Source organism: Vombatus ursinus, unplaced genomic scaffold (assembly GCF_900497805.2).
Source record: "Vombatus ursinus unplaced genomic scaffold, bare-nosed wombat genome assembly UNPS02014882.1, whole genome shotgun sequence".
NCBI classification, from domain to species: Eukaryota; Metazoa; Chordata; class Mammalia; order Diprotodontia; family Vombatidae; genus Vombatus; species Vombatus ursinus.
In genome coordinates this window covers 1,237,405-1,263,739 of record NW_020954660.1, presented here as the reverse complement: position 1 = coordinate 1,263,739, position 26,335 = coordinate 1,237,405, and the positions used below count along the sequence as shown (strand labels likewise).

Below are 26,335 nucleotides of genomic sequence, written 5' to 3'. Positions count from 1 at the left end.
TACAACATCACTAATGTGAAAATATGTTTAATAGGAATGCATATGTATAGCCTATATCAGATTGTATGCCGTCTTAGGAAGGGTGGTGGGGAGGAAGGGGGAGAAAAATTTTAAACTCAAAAGCATATGGAAGTGATTGTTGATAAATAAAAATAAATTAATTTTAAAAAAAAAGAAAAGCATACCTTACTCAAAAGAAACAAGATTCAGGGGTGGGGAACCTTTGGCCTTGAGGTCACATGTGGTCCTCTAGGTCCTCAAGGGTGGCCCTTTGATGGAACCCAAACTTCTAACTTCTAATCAAAGGGCCACACTTGAGGACCTTAGAGGGCCACATGTGGCCTCAAGGCCAAAGGTTCCCCGCCCCTGGGGTCAATGAGAAGAGAGAGAAGCCGAGTAACGCCACATACAAAGACGGCAGATTCCTATGAGGAAATCCAAGAACCAGAGAGGGGAGCACAGTGGAAAGTATTGGGGTAAAGACAAGGGTATTCATTAACTGGCACACAAGAGCTGATTGTTCAATCTTCAGTATGAGCATTTACACCTCCAAAATCAACAAATGCTACAAATGAGGGCTTGACTTATTGTTTTGTTGATTGTCTGGGCTTAAGAAAGTGTTACTAATACAGATTCAACTATAAGTGTGTGTGTGTGTGTGTGTGTGTGTGTGTGTGTTTCCTTTTTGATTCCTCTCAGGGAGCCCACTTGTTAAACATGTACCAACACACCTACCCCATGTTACTCTCTAGAGTCTAATTGCTCGAACTCAGCCCAAACCCAGTAGAAGGCTCAGAGGATGAAGTTGTCAGCAGACTGGAGACTTAGTGTCTGTAGAATAACAATAATAATAATAATAATAATAACTGGAATTTATAGTCCAGTTTCTATTGAAACCTCTGTAAGATTTACTAAGTGTCTTCTATCCATTATCTCATATAAGCCTCACAACATTCCTGGGTAACGATCAGAGGAAATAGGAATGAGTGATATTGTCATCAGAGTACTTACTACAGACCAGTGCCACAGCTGCAGTCACCAGCACAGCTGGTGGCCCACCACACTCCACACTGTGGCCAGGCTAGATTATAATGTCACTGGGAAATGTTTAACAAAAGAAATCAAAATACATTAAAACACAGATAATATTACATTTTGGACCTAAGTCAATATGCAACCCTCCATGATCCTTTTGCATTGCATTGGAGCCTCTGTTTTGATTTGAGTTTGACACCACTGCTGTAGATCACCCAAACATAAAGGAGAAATAGGTGAGTTCAGTAATCAGATCACAAGCCTGGCACGAAGGCATGGTAGAGCAGCAATGAAGTCTTCTATTATCCAAACAGCCGTTGGGATGTCTCTGCCAAAATCAGAATGGTCCACAACTCCTTAACTTGCCTTAATGATCATTTCATCCTCCAAAAAGTGGAAGAATCAACCAATGGGATTCTATTTTGGATCTGATTCTCACCAACAAGGAGAAACCAGTTACTGGAGTATAAAGACCTAAGAGGAAGCTCTTATCCAATATAAGCAAAGAGAAAGTCATCAAGCAAGGATGGCCACATTCTTTGATGAGCACAAGTCCAGATGGGTGACATCAAAAGGCACTGAAAGAACCAGTAGATATGGTGACTGTGCAGCTGTCAGGGGAGAGGGAAGCAAATGGAATCTGCGAATTGTAGATCAGAAAACTTGACTTTTATTTGTAGCAAAATGGTTTAGTGAGCATCTAGAAAAGGAAACAATGTTCTCAAAGAGGCTATTCCACATGGTTTATTAAACCATAGGAGTGCCAGAATTACATAAACATACAACACATTTTTTTTAATTTTAAGTTTTTAAATTAAAAAAAATTAATTTAAAAACTAAAAAAAAATTTTAATTAAAATTTTTTAAATCCTAGACTATCACAAATTTGACCTAAAATGAATAATAAGCATTATCTGAGCATTTCACAAGCAGTAATTTTGTTTGCCTTCTTAGTATATAGAAGGGTTTTGAGAAGATGATACAATAGCCAAGAAAGTTTGAGCCAACACCTCATTTTTCCCTTTATAACAAATTTCCTTATAACAAATAGAGGTGTTCATAATCATTTCATTAACCTTAAACACACTCCAAAGTATAATCATATAAATATGGATTTGGAAAGGACCTTGGAGAGCATACTGGTCAACCCCTGCCAAATATGGAAAACCAATAGCTTTCCATAGCTATTGGCAGCACAACTTACCAGCCAAAAAACCAAGGGGTGTCGTTTGTCCTTTGTCTTCAAAGAGGACCAGTGACATCACGGGTGATGTTGTGACTTGTGCGTGAATTGGATTTAAGTGAGGCAGAGTTGCACAAAATTGTCAGCCTCATTCTGTCTTCCAGAGTCATCGATGTCCAATGGCAAAACAAAAGTCAAGACTCCTGGCAACTGGCAATGGCCCCAGATGCAGTGGAGGACCTTGGTGTCTTCTATGCCTGACCAAGCTCTAAGCGCTCCACAGCTCCTGCTTCAGTCGCCCTCATGGCCTTCAGAACAAATTGTTCTCATCCACCCATTCTGCCAGGGCAAGTCTTTGTATGCGTGGGGTAGACACCCCCCCCTAACTCACCAACTGCTTTGAGGCCTGTCGGTTACCCAGAACCTGGTTTAGTCCACCTGGTGAGATGGTTTACCAGAGTGTAGCCACTGCGCATGCTGTAGCTTCTTAGAGCCAAAGGTATAAGATGTGGATTGTGATAGAGGGTAACTGTCGAAGGTTGTTTTCTGTTTCAGATTCTTCCAGAGTCAATCAATATTATTTATTTTATGCACAAAACATAAGATGGCCTTCCTATTAAAGGAAAAAAATGAAAGGAGAGAGAACACCTCCCTATTCTCAGGTTTATCAGGGAGAATGGATCTTCCATGAAAGAAGGTGGGGCTGGGATGGGGTGTGTGGAACCATGTAACACAAAGAAGAAAGGAGCCTATAGAATAGGAAGTTAATAGGGATCAACTTGGTGAGCTTATAAACTTGTTTGGGAATTTAATTACCTCTCATTGATTGAGACTAATTGATTGATTTGAGTTGAATTGGATCAATTGGGTATGAATTGCTTAGCTTGGATTCTTTGGGGAAAGACACGGACCTTTTCCTAGGCTTTACAAAAAAGGGGTTAGTTGTGGGGTTGACCTTTGACCCTGTTCCCCTTTTCAGAGGACACACCATAGAGCAACAGAACTTAAGAGTGGACCTGAGTTGGAATGGAAGGGGGAAAGTGTGAGGGAGGGGGAAGTCTGCACATGTCCACACTTTGCTATCCCAAGAGCAGTTAATGGCTGTCTTGGGAAAGAATACCATAGGAGTTATATGAGCTGTCACCTGAGAAAATTCCTGGACCCTCAGTTCTAGAAAATGAGGAGTTCCTGGGTTTCCAAACACTTGGAAATAGAAGAGGATCCCAGAATCCAACTTCCTATTGAGGAAGAGTTGCTGGTCAACATTAGCCTCTTAGGGAGAAGACAACAAAGGCTGTAAGATAAGAAAGGGACTGAGCCATGGGAAAAAGCAAACTTGGCCTTGGTCCTCTACAGTTACTACTACATGAGTTGGTCAAACAGTGCAGGCCCAAAGAGAAGGGAGTTACCTCCCCAAAAACCTTAAATTTATTTTCCTTCGGGGAACTTTCCAGGTCTTTAGGGTAGTGCCGTAAGGCTTTAGATCTGTATGTATCTTGGATGAAAGTGAGATTCACTGGAAAGGTGGGGGGGGGGGTTGCCTCTCCAGCATCTGAAAGTTCGTTTCTCTTCTGAGGGGAATCCAAACCACAAGGTGGTGCTCTGAGTCTGATTGACTATCTTGGACCCCTAAAGAAAGATGATACTTACTAGAAAAAGAGAGGAATTATGTCCAGTGCTTATGGGCTACTGTGAGTCCTTCGTGTTCTTTCTCCATTGCCTATTGGGTGAAATGAACAATGTCTTATTCCCAATCTGCACCTTGAATGCTCATGCAAGGGTTGGGGACTCTTTTACCCACATGTCTAGACTTCCATTTGAACGAGATTGATATTGTCTAAAGGCAACTCTAGGTGGGGGGCAAAAAAGTCAAAGATACCATGATTTGGGGTGCCATGGTCTAAGATTGAAACTGGTTCGGGTAAACCCAGAGTCTGGTGTTTTAGTCCATGGATTACAACCATTCTGAGGCTTCTCATAGTTACAGAGAATATGTAACTAGGTTTTTTGAGGATGAAATGGCATCTTAAGTCACACTGAATAATGAACACATCCTACAGATGACATATGACAATGACTTGAAATGCAGGTGTTTGGTTTGGGCTTGTTAATGTTACCCAACAGGTAAAAATCCAGTCAGTGGTTGGGGGCTGACTCAACTCAAAGTTTGATACCCATTGAGTCTGATACCCATCTGATGCCCATTTGATTTCCATCGCTATCTGTCAAGTGGTATTCTACTTGGGCTGCTCCCACCAGCCTACCTGTGCTCTGGGATGGTGGAGAGGGGGACAGGTAGCACTTTACGAGACTACAAAGTTTCTTCCAGCCACTAAACCAGAGATTCTTAACTGAGGTCTATGAACTTGTTTTTTCTCTTATATTCTGATAACTATTCCAATGTAATTGGTTTCCTTTATAATCCCATGTATTTTATTTTATGCATTTAAGAACATCATTCTGAGAAGGGGTTCATTGGCTTCATCAGACTGCCAAAAGAGTCTTTGAAACAAAACAGGGTAATCATCCCTACACCAAAGGGTGCTCAAAGCCTCAGTAAACCTCATTAGTCTACATTGCTTTCCCTCCCTCCACAATGCCTCACCTTGGGGCATCTCCCTCCTTCTTGTATGCAGGTATTAGCCTAGGAAATTAAGTATTGACAAAAAAGCTAAATTATGGAAATTGCTATAATTATATCTTGGTTGTAGCCATCCACCATTGGAATAGTTCAGCTTCTCATTTCCCTTCCTTAGGTATTCATAGATTTAGACACTGGCATAGTAGTTCAACTCAACTTTAATGTATGTAGAAGAAAAATTTCCCTAGAAGATGTATGAAATCTCCTGTATCAAAACAGATTGTCATTTCATTGCCAACTATAACTCCCTTTCATGTCCCTTTCTTCCTAAGATCTTCTTATGTATAGAGCAAGCCCCTGAATAAGCACTCTCCCAAGGATCCCTTGGCAGAAAGGATGGAATGGAGGAGAGAGCGAGAGACAGAGACAGAGAGAGACAGACAGATAGAGACACAGGGAGTGAGAGAGAAAGTGAGAGAGAGAAAATTCCTCCTTTCCCCAATTCATCAGGATTACAAACAAGATTCAGAGTGGTTTGCAATCCTTAGTCAACTCTAGGTGACACTGGTCAACACCACATGATCCCAAGGCTGCTCAGCTCTAAAATGGTGGAACTTAGAAGTTTCGATACTAAAGAAATACTAAACAATGCCAGTATATCTTTTATATCTTTCCTTTATTGCAAAGGTACCAATACCAGTCAGGGGGCAATCCCATTCCTTAGAATATATCTCAGCATTTTCTCCATCTAGCTGTCACTGTGAATCACTCCCAGGCCCATGAAACATCCACAGAGGGAATGAAACAAAGCAACATTTTTCATTGGCTACGAAAAGAGAAGCAATTAACAATGACCAGGTGAGACATGCAGTGACCCATTTCTCTGCCAAAGAGAATGATTTTTAGACTGGGAAAAATGAAACAAAAATGCTTAGCAGGGTATTAAAATTCAAGATTATGAAGGGGATGGTAAGAAAATAACTAACTTTCCTCAATGAAATTAAGTCACCCAACCTGGATCAATTGATGTCCATGAGGAATGAAGGAATTAGCAGATCTAATTGCTGAACTTCTGAAAGTGATCTTTGTAAAATCATGGAAAATAGGAAGGGGCTTATAGAATTGGAGATGGGTAAATGTGATTTTCAGAAAATAGAAGAAAGTATATTTTTCAAGCTATAAGTTGATGAGTTTGATTCTGGCAAAATTCTAGACTACATTATTGTAAGGGTGTGGGGCAGAGGGGCTTTGCTCTTGTCAGACCTTGATTGGTCACGCCTTGCATCCTAAAGGGTCAGGAGATATGGCTAAGACCAGCAGAGTGGTCTCTACCACCAGAGTGGACTTATCCCCTGGGCTTGAATGAATGACAGAAACTGAGATTTTTTAAATGGGGAGAATTATCTTAATGACCCTGGTAGAAGTGTTCAGAGTCAGCTCTGGAGGAAGGACTGAGCTCTTGAATACTCACACTTTACCTTTTCCCTTGCGCGTTTAGCAGTGGGTAGCAAAGTAGCAGGGGATTTATCTCTCTTGCCCTCTCCCTACCTATCAGCAATTACACCTTGCAGTGCAAGCTGTTGTTCACCTTTCATTTTCAAAGAGGACCAATCATATCATGGGGTGATGTCTTGACTTGAGTGTGAATTGGTTTGAAGCAAGGCAGAGTTGCACAAAGTTGTCAGCCTCACTCTTTCTTTCAAAGTCATCCAAGGCCAGTGGCAAGACAAAAGTCAAGATGATTGGTGATGGCATGGGATGTGGTAGATGATTTTGATGTCTTTGATGTCTGAACAGGCTCTAAGCGCTCCACAGTGCCTGCTTCAACTGCCCTCGTGGTCATTGGAACAAAGTGTTCTCATCCTCCCATTCCTCCAGGCCATGGGAGACATGATTACTTGCAACCTGAAAGTAGACTTCAAGGACATTTCTTTCTGAACCCCTGGTTCGTCTCCATTCCAGCATAAGGAAGGGTAATCACAAGGGGAGTGATGATCATTAGGACCTACATGGGTTAACTGAGAACATAATCATTTCCAAGAACACCAATCACATTTCCTTTTCTGACAAAAGGATTTGTAAATCAGTGAAACATGGTGGATATATACCTACGTTTCACCGAAGCCTTTAACAAAGTGTCTCATGTTATTTTTGTGGATGAGATGGCGAGATGTGAGCTGAAGTATGCATAGAGTATAGGCCTGGGCTGATAGCACCCCCATCACCATTGGCCTTTCCTCTTCGCCTAAGAGCAAAAGTCAATGGGTCTGTTTTTCCTGGACATACCAGCCCAACAATCCTATACCCTGTGCATGCCTAGACTAAAGGACGGCTATGAAACTATTGGAATGAGTCAACCCCAAGAATGGTGGATCAGTGTCATCCTGGAGGAAAGACTCAAATGGACTCCATTATTATTTTCAATATTTTTAATCGATTTCTCAGATGAAAGCATCTATCACCACAATTGAGTCAGCAGGATACTTGACCTGTGGGAGCAGGAACATAGAGGCAGTTGTGCATACCCCTAATGAGAGCAAAAAACAGCCTCTTTCCTATTCTGAGGTTGCCTTCAGGAAGATTATAAAAGCATACTTAGTCCAGCCGTGTGTATTGACGTTCCCTATATTGGTTCTTGTACTGTGTTCTTTTTATGAGTGGGTTGACAGGGGGGAGAGAGAAAGAGAGAAAAGGGAGGCTTCATCTAAGCCGAGCAATATGGTTCTGTGAAGGCAGCTTGCTTACATTACTTTCCCTAAGTGTCTGTGTTTGTTTTCTTCTGTGTTGTAAGTGTCCCCGAGGAAAGTCTTGGACATTGAGTTGCGCTGAGTGCTGCTTGAGGTCTCAGTTACAGAGAACGTCAAAGAGCTAGGGGATGATGACTCTATTAGAGGGTTAAGGACAACGGAATCCCCAACTGTTGTTAACTACCCTCCAAGCTCTTCTCCATTCTCTTGGCCATCTGTGTTTTAAAGGCCGTGGCACCACATCAGATCATCGGCATTATAGCATAGACAGAGAGCCTTAAGGTTTTAGGAGTGCCTTACATGTGTCATCTCATTTCATCTGAGACTCACACAGCACAAAATAGGATGTTTATCACATGTGTGGAATGATACAAATCTGGAAGGGTGCCCAATGCTTTAGGAGGAAGAATACAGATGCTGAAATATTCTGGCAGATCGGAACAACAGACTGAATGGGAAAAGATCAGATCTAATGGGAGATAAATGTAAATAAAGATCGGCATTTGTTTTTAAACAGGTACAGGATGGGAGTGACAGGGGACATAGCAGTGCACATAAGAACTTGAAGGTTAAGGCAGCATGCAAGCTTATTACAAGGCAGCACTGTGCCCTGGAAGCCCAAAAGGCCACGCCACCTTAGACTGCCCTAATAGGAGGAGAGTGGTGAGGTAGGTGATCTGCCTCACTCTCCACGGTCCTGGCCAGATCATATCTAGACGGAGTGTTATGTCCCGGGGAGTCTGACAGATTATAGGAAGGACACTGAAGTGCTCCCAGAGCAGAGAGCCCAAAGCTAGTGAGACGACCACGTGTGAGGACTGATGGAAGGAAATGAATATATTTACCTTGGGGAAGAAAAGACTTAAGGGGTCCATGATAACTGTCTTCAAGTATTGGAAGGACTTTCATATGGAAAAGGATCTAGACTTATTTTTAATTAGTTCCAAAGGGCAGCCTAGACACACTGGGTGGAAGTTACAAAAAAGTAGATTTGGGTTTGATGTAAAGACAAATTTCCTAATAATTAGAGCTGTCCGAAAGAGAAATGGGTTGCCACGGAAAGGTAGTGGTTTCCCTGCCCCCAAGAAATCTCAAGTGGAGGCTTGCCTCTGATGCAGTCGCAGGGATTCCTGCTGAAATAGGGAATTCTCTGAAATGCCCTATGATGGCCCCCTCAGGGCTAAGAGTCTGATTCTCACTCATTTTTATGGGCCACCTGTGGGCATTATGGGCCCAATTCCAGCCATCAGCTCTCTCTGCCTCTCAAGGGCAGGGCGTGCGTCCTCACAGTAAATCTAGAGACTGAACATTGGTTTTATTCTGCTGATAGTCTCAGAGGCCCACTTGCAAAAGTACTCCACTCCACAAACTCAGGCAAGAGGAAGAACTGGGAACCTTTCCAAATCAACATCTTTATTCACTTCCCCCTTCACCCAGAAGCCACAATCAACATCTTAATTGCAATACAATGAGTTAAGGATGCCAGCAAAGCAGCAGTCACTAGAAGGAAAGCCCACACCCCACTTTCCCAGTGCCAAGAGCCTGAAACATTGTCCATTTTCTGGCTGTATCGTGATGGAAAGAAAGAGCCTTATTTCATCCCTTCCAGGAAGAACTGCTCCAATCAGGCAGTCCAGCCCAGCTGGAGTTTTTCTTCCAGCGTGTGTCAGCCTACACTAGTCAAAGACCCCTGAATGCTTATAGAGAATGGAGCAAAACCATAGCCTGTCCACTCCCCCCCCAACTCTCCCCTCAGCACAAGTAGAACCTCCAGTGGCAAGGGGGGGTCTCTGGATTATTGGGGGTGGGGCGGGAATGACCCCTCCTATCATTTCTCCAGGGACTAACACGGAGCCAGAGGCAAAGCTAAAAGATGTAGGTAGGACCTTGCAAAGTCCACTCCCCTAGGACCAAGTCACAGCTTCTCTCTAAGCAAGGGCCCAGGCTGGGATCCCCAGGAGGTGTTTAACTGGTAAATGTACAATGTGGGGGGCACGAGGGCCACTGGCAAATTTGTCTTCAGACTTTTTCAGTTTTTACATTTAGTTCCTTTTTCTCCTGTCTGACTTACTTTCAGAGTTCAATTTACAGAATCCTTAAGGGGCATGCAAAAGAAGGCATTTATTTTCCTGTCATCTCAGCTCATTTAAACACTGGCCTCAACCTTCAGTGGAAGAGATCCAAGCAATGTTCTGAACAGGAAACCCAAGAGAACATACGTTCTCATGGAATAGCTCTCTTTCCCTTTCTCAACTCACTCCATGAAAATACAAGTGGGCCCTGCTCAAGGGGGGAAAACTCCAAACTTGTTTTCATTACAAAAGGAAACTTGGCTTGTTTGGGTTTTTGTTTTTAATTCATTTCAGGACTTCTACATAACTACATAGCAAGTTCTTCTTGCTGTATTTAAAAAATGGGATTCAATTCACCGGCCAGTTTCCCTAGGACTAGGCCTATTGTGTAAAGCAAAACACACCTGCACTCATGGCAATCAAGCCCTCCCCAGTGGTTGCCTTGTCCACCCAGGCTGAACTATTCCATTACTGGGCACAGAGGGGAGATTCCCCTTTCTCCTCCCCCCTAAAACACAACGAACCCAACATCATTGTAATGATAAAATCTGACCCCATCGATGTTACTCAGCAGCTACAGCAATCATCTGACCCCAATTTCAGGTCCATAGGCAGTCCCCAGTTACTGCTACAAATATGAGTTTCAAAATTCAAGTTCACAATTGCACAGGTGTAGGGGGTCTATTACTAACACGGGTTACATAGCTTAAAGTCACAGCTGGGCTTACAACCCATATGTTTCCTCTTTAGCATCAATACGTCAGAGATCAAGAATCCCCCCCCCCAAAAAAGTTAACATAAAGGGAAAAAAAAAACCCCAACCACCTTCTATTTACATCCCATGTCTCAGCTGTTAATTTCCTTTCCCGTTTTGGGGACCAAAGGACAATGGGATGGCCACCAACAAGGCTTGCCTCATGGTCCCGAGTCAGGCTTTGGCATGAGCAGTCTTCAGCATTGACAGAGTAATGATCTGGGTGGGAATGTGGAACTTGGAAGCCATTTGTTGGTTTGAGGCAGTGGACCACTCCTGGAACAGGGAGCCTCAGCAGGCCTGGGAAGGAAACTATAAGCACCCCATAGCTTAGAGAAATTTCTTGTAATGAGGGCCAAAGAAGTCTGGCCCTCTGGTCTCCCAAAGGACCTAACCAGCAGGCCTCATTCTCTAGGAATCCCCAGTTGACAGCTGTTTTCATGAAGAATCTTTTCTGCAATGAGGAACTTCCTCTTCTGGTCCCTCTGTGACAGTGCCAAGCCCTCACTTAGGGTCATCCAAAATCCTCTGCAAAGTCCAGCAGGTGATATCACTTTCCACATGGTACCCACGGAGAGATGCAAAAGATAGTGCACATTCAAAGCACCAAAGTACATGCTACTGACTACTCGAAGTTGTGTCTTCTTTTCTTTAGGGGAGAGCAAGTGGGGTGTCTGCATGTGTGAATATGTATGTGTATCTGCCCATCTGTGTTTCTGTGTAGATGTTGCTGATGTTTAGTCATTTCAGTCACTTCTCTGTGACCCCATTTGCAGTTTTCTTGGCAAAGATAGTAGAGTGATTTGCCGTTTCCTTCTCCGGCTCATTTTACAGATGAGGAAACTGAGGCAAACAGGGTGCAGTGACTTACCCAAGGACACACAGCTAGAAAGTGTCTGAGGCTAGATTTTCATCTCAGGTCTTCCTGACTCCCTGCCTGGCTCTCTGGCCACTGTGGCACCACCTAGCTGCTCCTGTACATAGATGGGGGTGGTGGTGGTAATAGTTTGACTGTAATGAGCCTGCTTTCTGTATATAGATTTTTGGAAACAGAAAAAGTTCAATTATAGCAGAGACATACTGACATCTTTTAGCATCCAAACCTTCAAGGTTTGCTGGTCACTACCATATGGTATAGCAAATAGACACTTAGACTTGGAATCAGCAGGGCCTGGCTTCAGTTCTCCCCAACAATCTATAGTTGTGTAACCATGGGCAAGTCATTCAGTATGTCTGAGCTTAATTTCCCTCATTTGCAACGAGGAGGGGTCACTTGGGTCATCCCTAGCGCGGTGCTCAAAAAAGAGCCTTGTTTGTTAAATCATTGCTCTGTATCAGAACTAATTCTTTGCCACCAAGAATTCATATGAATCTGCATGTAACATCTGAAAATTCTGCAAGTCGTGAACCTGGCATGGCAAAGATGCTTTTTTGATGGACCAACATTGAGATCCAGACTTTGTGCCTGGCCCAAAAGGATTAAAGAGTGTTAGTAGGACACCCATGTTGGTGCACGAGATAGTCCTCTGGCCACGTCCAAGGCCAATAGAAATGGTGAAGATATCTAAAACCTGATTTGTTCAAGAAGGTGATTAACTCCTGTGTGTCGTGGCTGAAGAATGACATCTCCATAAAGAGACAGCCTCATTGGGAAAGAAATATTGAACCTGATGGAAGCTTCGCTAATGTCTGTGCCAGGCATGATACACAGATATAAAGATTAAGCATTTGTTCTGATCTTTCAAAAAAGACTAGGGGGAAAAATGGGGTTGAGGGGGAGCAATAAAAGGTGATGAAATGAGGAACATCAAAGTCCACAGTGCAACGTCAACATCCTGGAGACCCATGGAAATGTGTGTGGGGGGACAGCAAGTGAAGAGAATATCACATTCCCTTTTTGCCATCAATGTCATTATTCATGCAGAATTCATGTCATAAAGCACAGCAGGCAATAGGGAGGAGTTAGTTCAGAAGTGCTAAGGAATTCTGGGAGACACAAAAGAGGTGAACCAGGACCTAAGGATGTGCCCCGCCAATAATGCTGTGCCAGACTTGGAGTCAAGAAGACTTGGGCTCAAATGACAGCCTAGACATGTACTAGCTGTGTGAACCTGGGCAAGTCACTTCACACCTGCCTGGGCCTCAGTTTCCTCCTCTGTAAAATGAGGGGGTTGGCCTCTGAGGGCCCTGCCAGCTCTAGATGTATGAACCTAGAAGGGGGTTGGACTTAATAATTCCTAAGGTTCCCTTCAGGCTTTAAGCCTATGATCCTAAGGTAGGGACTGGTTTTTCTTTCTCTTTGCAATCTTCAGTGCCCAGAACCTGGTAAGTGTTTTGTAAATACTTGTTGATTGATTGATTGATTGATTGATGAGGGGAAAGAAGGGAGGATACAACTCCCTTCACCCCAACCCAGCTGATTTCACAGTGGCCAGTTCCAGGAAAAGAAAGGGCTCTGGGCAAGGCAGATGTCTTCTGCGTCCCTGCCACTGCTACACCCCCACAGCAGCTCGAAGAATTCTGTCTTCAGATGAAGGGAAATGGTCAAAGGATGGGATTATTTCTTCTGTCCTTCCCCTCAGTCATACATCTCCTTCTTGCCAAATTTGAATCCTCCCTACGCCAGACTCAGGAAAGGATAGAATATCTTTATCTCTATCTTAATCATGCAGGTTTTCTCTATTTCTAGAAAAAAGAAGCTGAGAAAGGAAAAAAAATCAGTAGTGCAAATCTCTGTGACCCAATGTATCGAAAGGCAGGAGATCCAGTAAATAGGAGAATCAGGGATTTTGAAGCATCAACTTTGAGTTTGTACCACATGTTAAAAAAAAAAGGAGAGTCTCTCATTCACTCTCTGTCATTGAGTTAGGATTATGAGAGCTGGTCTTTACAAGGTGCTTTGAGATCTCTCATTCTCTGTCACTGAGTTGGGATTATGAGGACTGGTCTTTACAAGGTGCTTTGAGATCTCTCATTCTCTCTCTGTCACTGAGTTGGGATTACAAGGACTGGTCTTTCCAAGGTACTTTGAGATCTCTCATTCCCTGTCACTAGTTGGGATTATGAGGACTGGTCTTTACAAGGTGCTTTGAGATCTCTCATTCTTTCTCTGTCACTGAGTTGGGATTATGAGGACTGGTCTTTTTACAAGGTGCTTTGAGATCTCTCATTCTCTCCGTGTCACTGAGTTGGGATTACAAGGGCTGGTCTTTACAAGGTGCTTTGAGATCTCAGAACACCACACAGTAGGATCTTAGACCTCGAGCAAAAAGGGAACTTAGACATCATCTAAACTAAGCTCCTCATTTTATAGAAGGGGAAACTGAGGCCCAGGGAAATGGAGTGGCTTGCCAAGGGTCACAAAGGTAGTATCAGAGACTGAATCTGAACCCAACATCTCTGGCTCCAGAGTCAGTGGTCTTTCCATAAAACTACACAAATATATCAACAAGCATTTATTAAACATTTCAGTAACACGTCTTCTGGGATTTCTCTGGATATATTTTTTTTTTCATTTTACAAGGTGTGGTTCTCAGACAACCACAATGGAGAATCTTCAAGAGCTGGTGAAACTATGGCTACAAGGTCCAGGACACTGGTGGGTAAACTGAGGCCTGGATAAGCAAACAATGGCAACTATGAGAAAAAGACATCAGAAGACAAGGTGAACTGTCCCTTTGAGTGAAGGGCAGAGAACCTATCCTAATGGGCCTGACAACGTTCCCATGACCCACAAGAAGAGAGAAGGAAAGGAAAGAACCATGAAAGAGGGAGAGAGGCAGAAATAATAGCACAAACATGCCCCTCCCACCCCAGAATGACCTAAGCTATGCATTTCATGCCAGGCGTGGGTACAGCTAACCCACTTTAGCCCCAATCTCTGGCCTATTCTGGTTGGATAGCTTGGCCATCAGAGCCCCATCAGCTCAAGTCATTTCTATGATGGGATGGATGCCAGATAGATCTATCTGGTCGCACTGGGGGGAATTCTCATTGGGCCTGCGTATCCCCAAACTGGTATCCCAGAAAGGGTAAGATTCCTTCCAGGTACGTCGAAAGGTGGATGAGATGGGGGGCTGTCCATGGCCACAGTTCAGCACCTTCTGCCACCAAGAACGCAGAGCCATCTTGAGCTCATCACGGAAACTTTTGTTGAGCCAGTAGTAGATAAAGGGGTTGTAGCAAGTGCTGCTCATGGCAAACCAGTGGAAAGCAAAGTAGACAGCCTCATGGCTGTAGATGGCCTTGCTGGACAGGAGCACCTCATAGAAATGGAGGGGGAGCCAACAGATGGCAAAGACCACTACCACCATGACCAGCATCTTCAGGGTCATCCTTTTTTTCTGTTGGTGGTTGATGGAATGCTCTGAGGCCATATCTCGGATGGAATTCCGCAGCCACAGCTTCTTGGCCATTAGTGAGTAGGTGACCGAAATCACCACCAGGGGCAGGATGTACAGGAAAAGGAAGGTAACCAAGTCCAGGTACTTCCTGATGCCATCTGAAGAGTGGGGGAAGCTGGGAAGGCAGATCATTCTGTTGGTTTTGTTCCTGTTGTGCCAGATAGAGACAAGCGACAGAAAGAGGGGTGAAAGCAATGAGAGACATGGGGATCAGGTTGGATTTGGAGGCAGAGGACCTGCTTTGAATCCCACCTCAAATTTCTCAGGTGCTTCCTTTTCTCTTAGCTCATTCCCGGAACATCACAAGAAGTGCTTGGTAATTAGTCTGGCCTTAGTAAAATGAATGTTTGAATAAATGATATCTAAGAACCATTGCAGCTATGAATCATATGGCCCTGCACCATACAGAGGTAATGTCTACTTGGCTCTCCCCCTCAAGAATCTTACCTAGCTATGTGAAATGGTAGAATCACAAGAGGAAGCATCCCAGAATGTCAGAGGCCACTGAATCCAACCTGAATCTCCTCCACAACATTCCCAACAAGGGCTCATTCAGTCTCTGCTTGAAGATTTCCAGTGATGAAGAACTTACTACCTCACAACATTGGAAATTTTTGTGTTATTAGGAAGTTGGGGGGAGAAGTCTAAACCTGCATGTCTATAACTTTCCCCTCTTGCTCTTAGCTCCATAGTCTAAAGCAGGGGTGGGGAACTTGCGGCCTCAAGGCCACATGTGGCCATCTAGGTCCTCCAGGGCGGCCCTTTGACTGAATTTGTTCTGTGACGTTTGGATTCAATCAAAGGGCCATACTTGAGGACCTAGAGGGGACTTGTTCTGTGAAGTTTGGATTCAGTCAGAGGGCTGCACTTGAGGACCTAGAGGGGATTGGTTCTGTGAAGTTTGGATTCAGTCAAAGGGCCGCACTTGAGGACCTAGAGGGGACTGGTTCTGTGAAGTTTGGATTCAGTCAGAGGGCTGCACTTGAGGACCTAGAGGGCCACATGTGGCCTCAGGGCCACAGGTTCCCCACCCTTGAAGTGAAATAGAACAGGTCTATTTCCTCTTCCACATGATGGCCTTTCAAATACTTGACGTCTTTTCTAAGTGTTTTCTTCCCCAGACCACATATCCCCATTTCATGTAACCAGTCCTTATATAGCATGCTGTCTGACACCTTCCCCATCCCAGTCCCTTTCTTCTAGATCAGGGATTCTAAGCTGGGGGTCCGCGAATATTTTTTAATACTTTGATAATTTTCGTTGTTGTTCAGTCATGTCTGCCTCTCCCTGACCCCATTTGGGGTTTTCTTGGCAAAGATACTGCAGGGGTTTGCCGTTTCCTTCTCCAGCTCATTTTTTCAGATGAGGAAACTGAGACAAACAGGGTACAGTGACTTGCCCACGGTCACACAGCTAGAAAGTGTCAGAGGGAAAATTTGAACTCAGGTCTTCCTGACTCTAGGCCCTACACTCTATTCACTGCACCATCTATGCTGCCTCTTTAGATCATTGTATTTCAATATAATTGGTTTTTCTTGGTAATTCTATGCATCTTATTTTATGCACTTAAAAACATGATTCTGAGAAAGGGTTCATAGGCTTCACCAGACTAACAGCTCAAGAGGCAAAAGGGTTCAAGTCTGGCCTCAGTCACTTCATAGCTGTGTGACCCTGGGCAAGTCACTTAACTTCTGCTTGCCTCAGTTTCCTCATCTGTAAAATGAGGATAATAACAATAGGCCCTACCCCTCAAAGTTGTTGTGAGGATCCGATGAGATCATATTTGTAAAGTGCTTAGCACAGTGCCTGGCACATAGCTACATTCCACATTAATAAACATTTATTTTCTTCCTTCCTACGTTAGCTCTTTTAGCAGGCACCATCATACTCTTCATAGGAGCACAGATTTAGAGCTAGAAGGGCACGTCTAAACCAACCCTGCCACTTTACAGGTGAAGAAACTGAGGCCCAAAAAGACTAAGGGCCTTGCCCAGGGTCACAAAAGTAGCAAGTGACAGAAGTGGGATTCAAACCCAGGTCCCTTGATTCCAAAAAAACAAGCGCTCTTCTCTCTGTATTCAACTCAGGAGTTGCAAATTAACTAATGCTTTGTGTATATATATTCCAAGTAAAGAGTACTCCTCAATCAGAAGAGAGAATAATAATTAGCACATTCATACATTGTACATCTGCATGTATTTCAGCTGACAAAACTATATTTCGGCTGCCTGTGTCATAAAAGCTGTTTGTGTTGCTCAGAGATGGAACAACACACACATGTTCGCTGATTCTGGTATGAAATGCAGAATTACAAAATGCAAATATGTTTTCATTTACTGATGGCCTAGATCAGAGCATAAAACCTTGACCTTTGTGAGAAGAAGCGTAGATGGAAGCATAATTCGTGAATGGGCTAATTGGTGCTCTAATTGGGGACTTTGTTTCCCCACGTTGGCACAGATGAACACAACACTGTTTGTTCTGTCCCCTCCCCCACCTCCTCCTTCCTACCACAGCCTGAGCTGCCCAGCCTAGAGGGAGACGTGAGAGTCAAGGGAAGAGAGACGGGGAGGGAGACAAGAGATCGTGTTTGGAGGAATACTCATATTAACCCCTGCCTCTAAAATGGGGCCTCCAGGTGACTTCCCAAGTTCTAGAAGCTCCCTAGGAGAGCCAGGAACAATCCCCAGGCCTCCCCTGGCCCACTTACACAGTATCAAACTGAGGCAATCTCTGGTAGATAGCATGTGGCAAGGAGAAACAGCTGGCCAGGATCCAGATGATGATGACATAGATACCGCCTTTCGTGGTAGTCATTCGTGGCTTCAGAGGCTGCAGGGTTACCTGGAAAGAGGCAGGGGAAGAATATCTTTATCAAGAACCAAAGCAGAGTCCGGTGCTGGAAATGGGACATCTAGTTATTTAGTCAACAAACTGATTGAATGCGCATTTTGTGCAGCCTTCGTACAAGGCTCTTGGGGAGACCCGGTTTGGATAACAGTCTCAGCCCCGTAGGAACTTACAGCCTGGGACAGGGATACGTTATGAACACAGCTAAGTAGGATCTATGACAGAGGCTGATAAGGGCATCCAGAGAGGGGCAAAGTGCTGTGTGAACCAAGACTTAGTACCCATGGGAGGAAGCAAAGGAAACGTCGTGGAAGAGGCAACATTTGAATCTGGCTCAAAAGCCTAAGGAGAAATCCAGCAGGCAGAGTGGTAGCCCCAGCCACATTGAGCACAAGAACCCACTCCAATTCCCAATTCAGGCTGCTGCTTGGGGATTCTCTTACTCTGGATAGACCATTGAGTCACGAGTTGCTCAGGCAGGAAGAGGCCCTTGAGACTGAACAGAGCCCTGACCTTCACCTTCTTTGTGAAGAGCGCCTTCCCGCTCCTCTGTTACTCTGCCTGGACCCATTCACAGATGGGAAAGAAGCTTCTTCCTCCCTATCTTACTCTCCCAATCTCTTTGATACCAAATGCGAAGAGCAAAGCCCTCTCCCCAACCCTTGCTGCCCACTTTCTAATCCCTAGGCACCTTGACCCTACTTCCAAGTTCCTGCTCCAAATCTGCCCATCCCTGCCCCTTTGCCTTCTGGGATTCCTGCTTTATCATAAACAAGCTTCCCTTCATTTGAGACTTCTTGGATTTCTTGCTCCTGTTATCTCCTGGCTCTGAATGAGACCTAACTCCCTCTGGCTAACTCTCACCCTGGCCATCCTCTCTAGAAATGGCTATACTTTCCATCAGACCACCCCCTGACTCATCAGTACCAGTGGGGGCATTTGAACTCTCCTCGTTTCAGTCATGGCCACTTCCAGACTCAACCTCTACCCTCATCACTCAACAACCTCTCCTTCACTATCCAAATAACCAAACCAGATCCGAGTGGCCATTAATTCCCAAGCCCCAGCACATTCCCCCTCCTTTCTCAGGGAGTTCAGGGCCTGCCTCATAGTCTTTCTCACAGCCCAAACTCATGCCACCCTCCTAGGGGACATCTACATACATGTGGATGACAGAAGTCACACTCTTGATCACTGTCATCACCCTTGAGCGTTCCATCTCCAGGGTTCTGAAATTTCTCTCTCAGGTCATAATCTCCCATCATTTTATCTCTCCCTAGGATTTCCTCCTCCTAACCTATCCTCCCCCCTCACCGTGACCTCCTCTTTGCCTCCGTCTTTTCCTAGGCCATCGCCTCTGCTTTGGCTGCACTCTCCTTCCTTCTCCATGTCCCCCCTTATTGAGTCAGTCCAACTTTAAGCTACCTTCTTACACTCAGGCCCCTTGCCCCCTTTCCCTATCACCATTCACCCCTCACCAAACTCCAAGCCCAGATTCCTCCTACCATCTGCCTCTTTCTCTGCTCCTCCCTGCAGAGCAGAGGGAGGATGCCTCACCACGGTGCTGAGATCACTACCAATTTATATTATCAAAACTCAAGTGGCCTCTTATTTCAGGAAGTTAATTCTTCTCCTCCTCGCTAATCGATTCTCTAACTCACTGACAGCAGTGGTTGTTACAAATCTTTTTATCTCTCCTAATTCCTTGCACAGCATCCCCTCCTTCTACTCTCTTGACTGAAAACCTAGACTCATACTTTCCTAAGAAAATCAAGTCCCCTTCTCCTTATCTTGCACCCTCCTGATATGATTTCCCATCATGTCCTTCTTACCTCCAAGGCCAACCCATCTACATGTACCCTTGATCCCACCCTCTTCCATTGTATTATATATACATATAAACACATGTGTATACTAGATACATATACATGCACTGTGTGTTATGTATACACATACACACATGTGTATACTAGATAACATATATATGCACTGTGTGTTATATATACACATACACACATGTGTATACTAGATACATATATATGCACTGTGTGTTATGTATACACATACATACATTATTATATATAGGTATATAATATAGGTATATAGTATATACCTATATATACATATGTGTATATATTATGTATACCCATGTGTACATATACATGTATACAAGAAATGTATCTCCCCTTCTTTCCACTTGTATACATCACTTTAGTTCAGACCCTCATCCCCTCTCACCTGGACCACTTCAGTGGCCTCCCAATTAGTCTCCCTGCCTCAAGGTTCTGCCATTTCCAATCTACCCTCAATACAGCTGCCACAGTGATTTTCATAGATCATAAGTCTGACTATGTCACTAACCTTCTCAATGACTTGCTGTGGCTCCCTATTACCTCTAAGATCAAATGTGAACTCCTCTTTTTGACCTTTAACCCTTCCCAAACTAGCCTCTTCCTCCCTTTTAAGTCCACTGCCACCTTGCTCCCCTTCATCCATTTCACTATGCAGCCATATTGGCCTACTTGCCATCCCAGGAACACAAGACACCATCTTTCATCTCCGTGCCTTTCGCCCCATGCCTGAAATGCCCTCTTGCCTTACCTCGGCCTCTTGTAGTCCTTGGCTTCCTTCTGGCCTCTGCTCAGGTACCACCTTTGGAAGGAGGCCCTTCCTGGACCCCTCAGCTGCTGGCCGTCTACTTGGTCTGTGTGTCACAAATGCTAATATATGTACATGTCTGCCACAAAGAATGTAAACTCCTTGAAGGCAGGGACAATAGAATTTTGCCTTTATACCCTTTGAACCTAGTAAAGTGCCTAGCACATAGTAAGCACTCAATACGTGTTTGTTGATTGAATGAGAAAGGCTGAAGGCTTTGAATGTCAAACAACAGGAAGTCATTGAGACTTTTTTAAGCATGGGAATAACACAGTGAGATCTAAGGATGATCGTTCTGACTAAATGTGAGGGATGGATGGATTGGAAAGGGAGCAGAGGCCCCAAGTTCTGTTAAAAAAAAAAGTCATCCAGGTGGGTGATAATGAATGGCTGTATGAGGGGGCAGAATTGGGCTTATCAATCCAATTAATTCATTTTAATTTATAGGAATAAATTAGAATACAAAGAAATTAATTAAATACACTAATTTTGATTTGTCAATTCAAATTCAGAAGCCAGAGTCTCCCCATGCCCAGGTTACTTCCCAAGTGTTGGGAAGATTCTGGGAGAATCTGGACTCCTTGCGAACCACTGGTCAGAGCCATCAGTTTGTTCAGTTGGGTGGCAGGTGATGGTGATGACACTAAGGTCCCAAGGTCCCCATGGGCCAGTCTGCTTCTCTGTTCCCTAGTCACCGACTGCTCCCTAACCACCAATCCCTTGATCATAAGGGGGATTGGGTAGGAGTGCAGATGGGTCAGTGCTGATCAGAACTGCAAATAATCTATTGACAGCACAGTGGCAGCATCTTTGAGGCAGAAAAAAGATACTAGCTGGGGTTGAAGGCTTTTAGAGCCGAAAGGGACCTTAGAGACATCTGATCCAGCTGGGGAGGGCCATCAATAGGCATGGGGAGAAATCTGGCTTCTGAGTTTGAATAGAGAAATTAAAATTAATTAATTAATTTATATTACACTTCATTTATATACATTAAAATTAATTAATTTATTTGATAAGCCCAATTCTGCCCACTCATACAGCCCTTCATTATTGGCCAACTGGCGACTATTACAATGGATTTCTCCATCAACACGGGAAAGCCACACAAAGAGTGGGGCCTAGGATTTAGACGTAAAGGTACTATAAAGATTATCCAAATCTAACCCAGTCATTTGACTGATGCAGAAACTGAGACCCGGAAGGGTCCTGTGACTTGTCCAAGGTCACACTGCTAATGTAATAGAGAAGCTGGCATAATTTCACCTTAATCTTCCTCAGTTTCCTCACCTGCAAAATGGGGATAATAACAGCACCTGTCTCCCAGGGTTGTTGTGAGGATCATATCTGCAAGGCGCTTTGCAAACCTTCCAGCACTATATAAATGCTAGCTATTATTCAAGGCCAACTCCCCCAAATGCACTGTTCTTCCTCTTACCCCTCACTGCTTCTCAGGACCCCTTAGGGATGGTCCACTTTGTTGGCATTTATACATGGGTGCATACTTACATCTTGGCAAAAGGAAAAGACACCCCCAATGGAGGTACCAGCTGCGGGTACCGGTTCTGGGTCAATTGCAGAAACCTTTATCTGCTACTCCCAAGGGGAACCTTGCTTGCCATCGGTAAGCACTAGGTTCTTATAGTCCTTGTCTGTGGGTGGGAAGGGAAGTCCCTAGAGCATAGTGGGGCACAGAATGCCAGAGGGAGGGGAGAGACTTAAAGATCATTTGACTTCTGGGGGAAACTGATCCTCCTCCCTCTCCTCGAGAGTTTGTATGGTGCAGTGGGGAGAGTGCAGGCTTGGGAGTCAGAAAACCTGGGTTCAAATCCTGACTTTGCTATTCCACCTGTGTTACTATAGGCATCATTAACTTCTCTGGGCCTCAGTTTCTTCATCTGTAAAATGAAAGAAATTGAACTAGATGACCTCTAAGGTCCCTCCCAAGTGTCCCTTTTTTATCCTCTGATCCTCTCCCCCTTCTTAATTCCCTCCGTTCCTTTTACCCAGTCCTATCCCTCTTCCCTCTTCTCATCTGGAAACAGCTGGTTCAAATATTTCCTATAGAATCCCAGATTTTGAGATTGGGAGGGACTTCAGCAGGCATCTTGTTGAACCTATATATGAAATAACACACTAATACATGATAACATGCCTAAGAATAGTTCTCCAGCCTCTGCCAGGAGATCTCCAAGGAGGGGAAACCTGCCTTCTCTCAAGGCAAACCATCCCACTTTCTTAACAGTATCCTTACCACTGGTCCCTCTACATGCCCCGCCCCCCACCTTCCCCCTGGTTCTGCCCTCTGGGACCAAACAGAACATGGCTGCTTCCTCTCTAAATGGGAGCCCCTCATTCATCTGGATATGCCTCCCCCAGTTGATCAATGTCCTTAAACTGCCCAGAACCGACCTCCAGACAGGTCTGATAAAGGACAGAGGAGTTATTTCTTGGAAGTCCTGTGTCTCCTAAGGCAACCCAACAACCCACCGGCTTTTCGGCCACTTCCTCACTCTTCTGACTCACTTTGAGCATGCAGCCTGCTAAAACTCCCAGACCTCTTGTCAGAAAAACTCCCATGTAACCAAGCTGCTCTCATTCTAGACAGGAGAGGTTGACTTTCTGACTCCAAGTGAAAGGTTTTCCATTGATTTCCTCTTCTTAGATTCAGCCCATGCTCTTGCCTGTGGGTATCATTTTGGATCCTGACTTTGCCATTCAGTGTATTAGGTCTCCCTCTCAGCTTGGTGTCACCTACACAGTTGATGATTGTACCTTCTATGTTTTTATCCAAGTTATTGATAAAGATGTTACATGGCAACAAATCCCTGGGGCACTCCACTGGAGACTTCCTACCAAGCTGACGCAGCACCCTTAAGGATGATACTTGGAGGGGGCGGGGGGGGTGGAGGGGGATTGGACTCCCAGCTGTTTGGCTTCCCTTTAAGGCCTGTGACAATGACCAATGACTTTAACAGGGGTTCAATAGTGGCCGACGACTGTGAGCCATCAATCAAGGCTCACCGTCCCTGCTGAGGCCCCAGCTGGCTATCTGGATACCCCCTCTGTGCCCCATGCACAGGTACTGAGTCTCTGTCCCAGCTCAGCTCCCCCATGCCCTTCCCCTAGTGGGTTCCAGTGGTACCCGGTGTCGGTCCAGAGCGAGGGCTGCCAGGGTCAGCACAGAAACGTAGACGGAGCAGTATTGGACAAAACGACTCAGGTGACATATCATATATCCAAAGACCCAAGTGCTGCTGACGAAACTGACCTGTGGGCAAGAGTTGAGGCTCCAAGTGAACACCAGGAGCTCTCAATGCACAATGACCAGCCCCACCCCTTGGAGTCCCAAGAGCCAATGAAAATGGCAACAGAGACAGAAGTGGGGGCTGAGTGTTGGGAATGGGAACTTGATAAGGACAAAGAAAACCAGGGCATCACAATCTTTTTCCACCTTTAGACTTAAAGGAAATTCAGATTAATTCATAATGTACATGAATCTATGCAAATCAATTTTAAGGGGCAAGTATTCATGAATCCTTAAATTAACCTGGTCCATCTCCAGACCTCCAAGGAGGCTTGTACCAAGCCCAGAACTGATTAGATGGAGTTTAGAATATTTCTACCCAATGGGTTTGGGAATCAAGAGGACAGAATTTCAAACATCAACTATATACTTTCCTACCTGTGGGACCCTGAGTGAGTCACTTCTTAATGAGAGCCTTTGTTTCTTCTGTAAAATGAGGGGACTGACTGGATGAGCCCTCTAAGGTCCCTTCTAGTTCAAAAGCTTATGATAATCTCAGTAAATCCAGCACACTTACTGAACATCCACTTTGTTACCAGGTACTGGAAGGCAATTGGCCTCTTCCCTCAGTCCCTCCTACAGATCTGTGCCTCCCAAAATGGACCATAGGAAGAATGACTAGGAAAACCCTAGAAAGATCCCTCAAAGCAAGAGGTGACCCGAAGAATAACACGTCAGCATATCTCCAGTTCTTTAAGATTCAGGGATGTTTTAAGCAACCTGTGGTGAAGATTGCAATGAGGTTTCCTCACTTTACGGATGAGGAAACTGAGGCTCAGTAAGGTGAAGTGACTTGCCCAGGGTTGCACAAATGTGTGCTTGTATTTTCCCTGCTAAGTAAAGAGGGAGCAAAGCAATGTAGGTGGGAGGTAAAAGCCTTTTTAGGAGACAGCCCTAGGAGCAGGAGCAGAAACCCAAAGGGACCTTAGAATTCCCTTTCCAACAGACTTTTACAAACAGGATGACCCCATGACTGTTTTCTTTTCCCCTACTAAAGTTCTGGGCTTGGTACAAGCCTCCTTGGAGGTCTGGAGATAGGCAAGGTTGATATTGAATCAGAGCCTGAAGAGAAATTGGAGAATGTTTTATCACAGGAGGGGAGGGGTAAGGAGGAAGAGGGGAAGAGGAGAGGAAATAGAAGGGGAGGAATGAGAGAAGGAAGGGAGGGGAGAAGAAAAGAGAGAAGGGAGAAGAGAGGAAGGGAACAAGGAGAGAAGAGGGGAGGGAGAAAGATGAGGAGAAAAGAAAGGGTAGGTATGGGCTAGGTGGTGCTGCAGTGCATGAAGGGCTGGGCCTGGAGTCAGGAAGACTTGCCTAATCTGGCCTCAGACACTTACGAGCTGTGTGACCCTGGCCAAGTCACTTCACCCTGTTTGCCTCAGTTTCCTCATCTGTAAAATGAGCTGGGGAAGGAAATGGCAAACCACTCCAGTATCTCTGCCAAGAAAACCCCAAATGAGCTCACAAAGAGTCAGACACAACTGAAACAACTGAGTGACAACAAGGACAATGGGGGAGCATGAGGAAGGCGGGGAAGAGAGGCAAAGTGAGGAATAGGAAGGAGAGAGGAGAGTAAGAAGGAAGTAGGTGGAGAGGAGAATGATGAGGTCGAAAGGACAGAGAAAAATTGTGTCGTCATTTGACAGAGGAGGAAACTGAGCCGGAGAGAGGTTAGTGCCATAGTCCCACAGACAGAAAGTGGAAGCAGGACAGGCTTGAGCCCGGCTCCCCACCCCGAGCGGCTCTCGATAAACGTTGAAAGCTAAGGGAGCCGAAGGAAATGCTGGGGCATCCAAGGCAGACCAGGGTCGGGGGCATTTCGTGACTGATTGAGTGATGGATTGATTTCTTAGACTGGTCGCTGCCCATGCTCCTGCCCCACCTCCTAGCCATCCCTGGCCTAAATAAGCTTGGGGGGAGGGATCTATTCAGATCTCAAAGCACTCTGTGAGGGAAAAGTCGGCAACCTCCCTTGGATAGCCCGTTAGGCAAACAGAAAAATGTGTCCTGGGGTCTACCCATCATCCCACTTGCCTAGCTTTCTGTTGTTCCCTTCCTATCCCCCACCACAGCCCATCCCACTCCACCCTTACCAAAGTGAAAGGTGTGTTCAGCAATGTAATCAGGATGTTGGCCACGGCTAGGTTGACGATGAAGAGCCCGGTGGCCGAGTGGACCCGCTTACGCTTCATAATCACGCTGCAGACCAGAGAGTTTCCAAAGAGGGAGACGAACATGATGGAGAAGTAGGCGAAGATGAACAGCCCCCGAAAGCTGGAGCTGCTCATCTCAAGCTCGGTGCTGGTATTGATGAAGGAGCCCGGACCGCCCAGGGTCAGGTCCAGCGTCAAGTCAGCGTCGGCAGAGTGGTCGGACAACTGAGGCAGGAGTGGGATCAAGGAGGGCCGGACAGTCCCGATGCTCTGGCCCTCCTCGCCGTCCAGCAGCCCAGCAGCCCCAGTGGTCTGGGGGGTCTCACTGGGCTGAGATAACTCCCCGACACTGCTCGGGGTACCACCGAGTGGGACGGACACCATGGCGGCGAGGGGACGCCTTCCTCAAGGACGAGAGGGCTGAGGACTTCCTGGCCAAGCTCGGGGAGCTGAGGAGGCGTCGGCGGAACCCCTGGGGGCGCCCTCTGGGCACCCTGGCTGCGCCCTCGCCCTTGGATCAAGGTGATTGGGTCCCTGGAACCACACCCCACGTGCCTGTCGAGGCACGCCCTTCTCCCCTTGGACCCCCCCCCCA

The 26,335-nt window shown here is 45.3% G+C and overlaps 1 protein-coding gene across 1 annotated transcript; it reads right to left on the bottom strand.

Moving 5' to 3' along the window:
• Positions 1-14,298: 14,298 nt before the first annotated feature.
• Positions 14,299-26,124, bottom strand: LOC114028426 (probable G-protein coupled receptor 83). The gene is made up of 4 exons (XM_027842657.1): positions 25,681-26,124; positions 23,426-23,551; positions 17,486-17,619; positions 14,299-14,923 (listed from the first exon to the last, which is right to left on the bottom strand). Exons 1-4 carry the CDS (start codon positions 26,122-26,124, stop codon positions 14,299-14,301), a joined length of 1,329 nt encoding a protein of 442 aa, XP_027698458.1.
• Between the last annotated feature and the right edge of the window lie 211 nt (positions 26,125-26,335).

Bases quoted from the DNA above. Each gene is read 5' to 3' on its own strand.
- LOC114028426 (XM_027842657.1), bottom strand. From the start codon at position 26,124: ATGGTGTCCGTCCCACTCGGTGGTACCCCGAGCAGTGTCGGGGAGTTA. The intron at 23,552-25,680 runs GTAAGGGTGGAG...TCTTGCCCACAG, and splicing joins TGAACACACCTTTCACTTTG to GTCAGTTTCGTCAGCAGCAC. The intron at 14,924-17,485 runs GTAAGTGGGCCA...CTGGCACAACAG, and splicing joins TTGCCTCAGTTTGATACTGT to GAACAAAACCAACAGAATGA.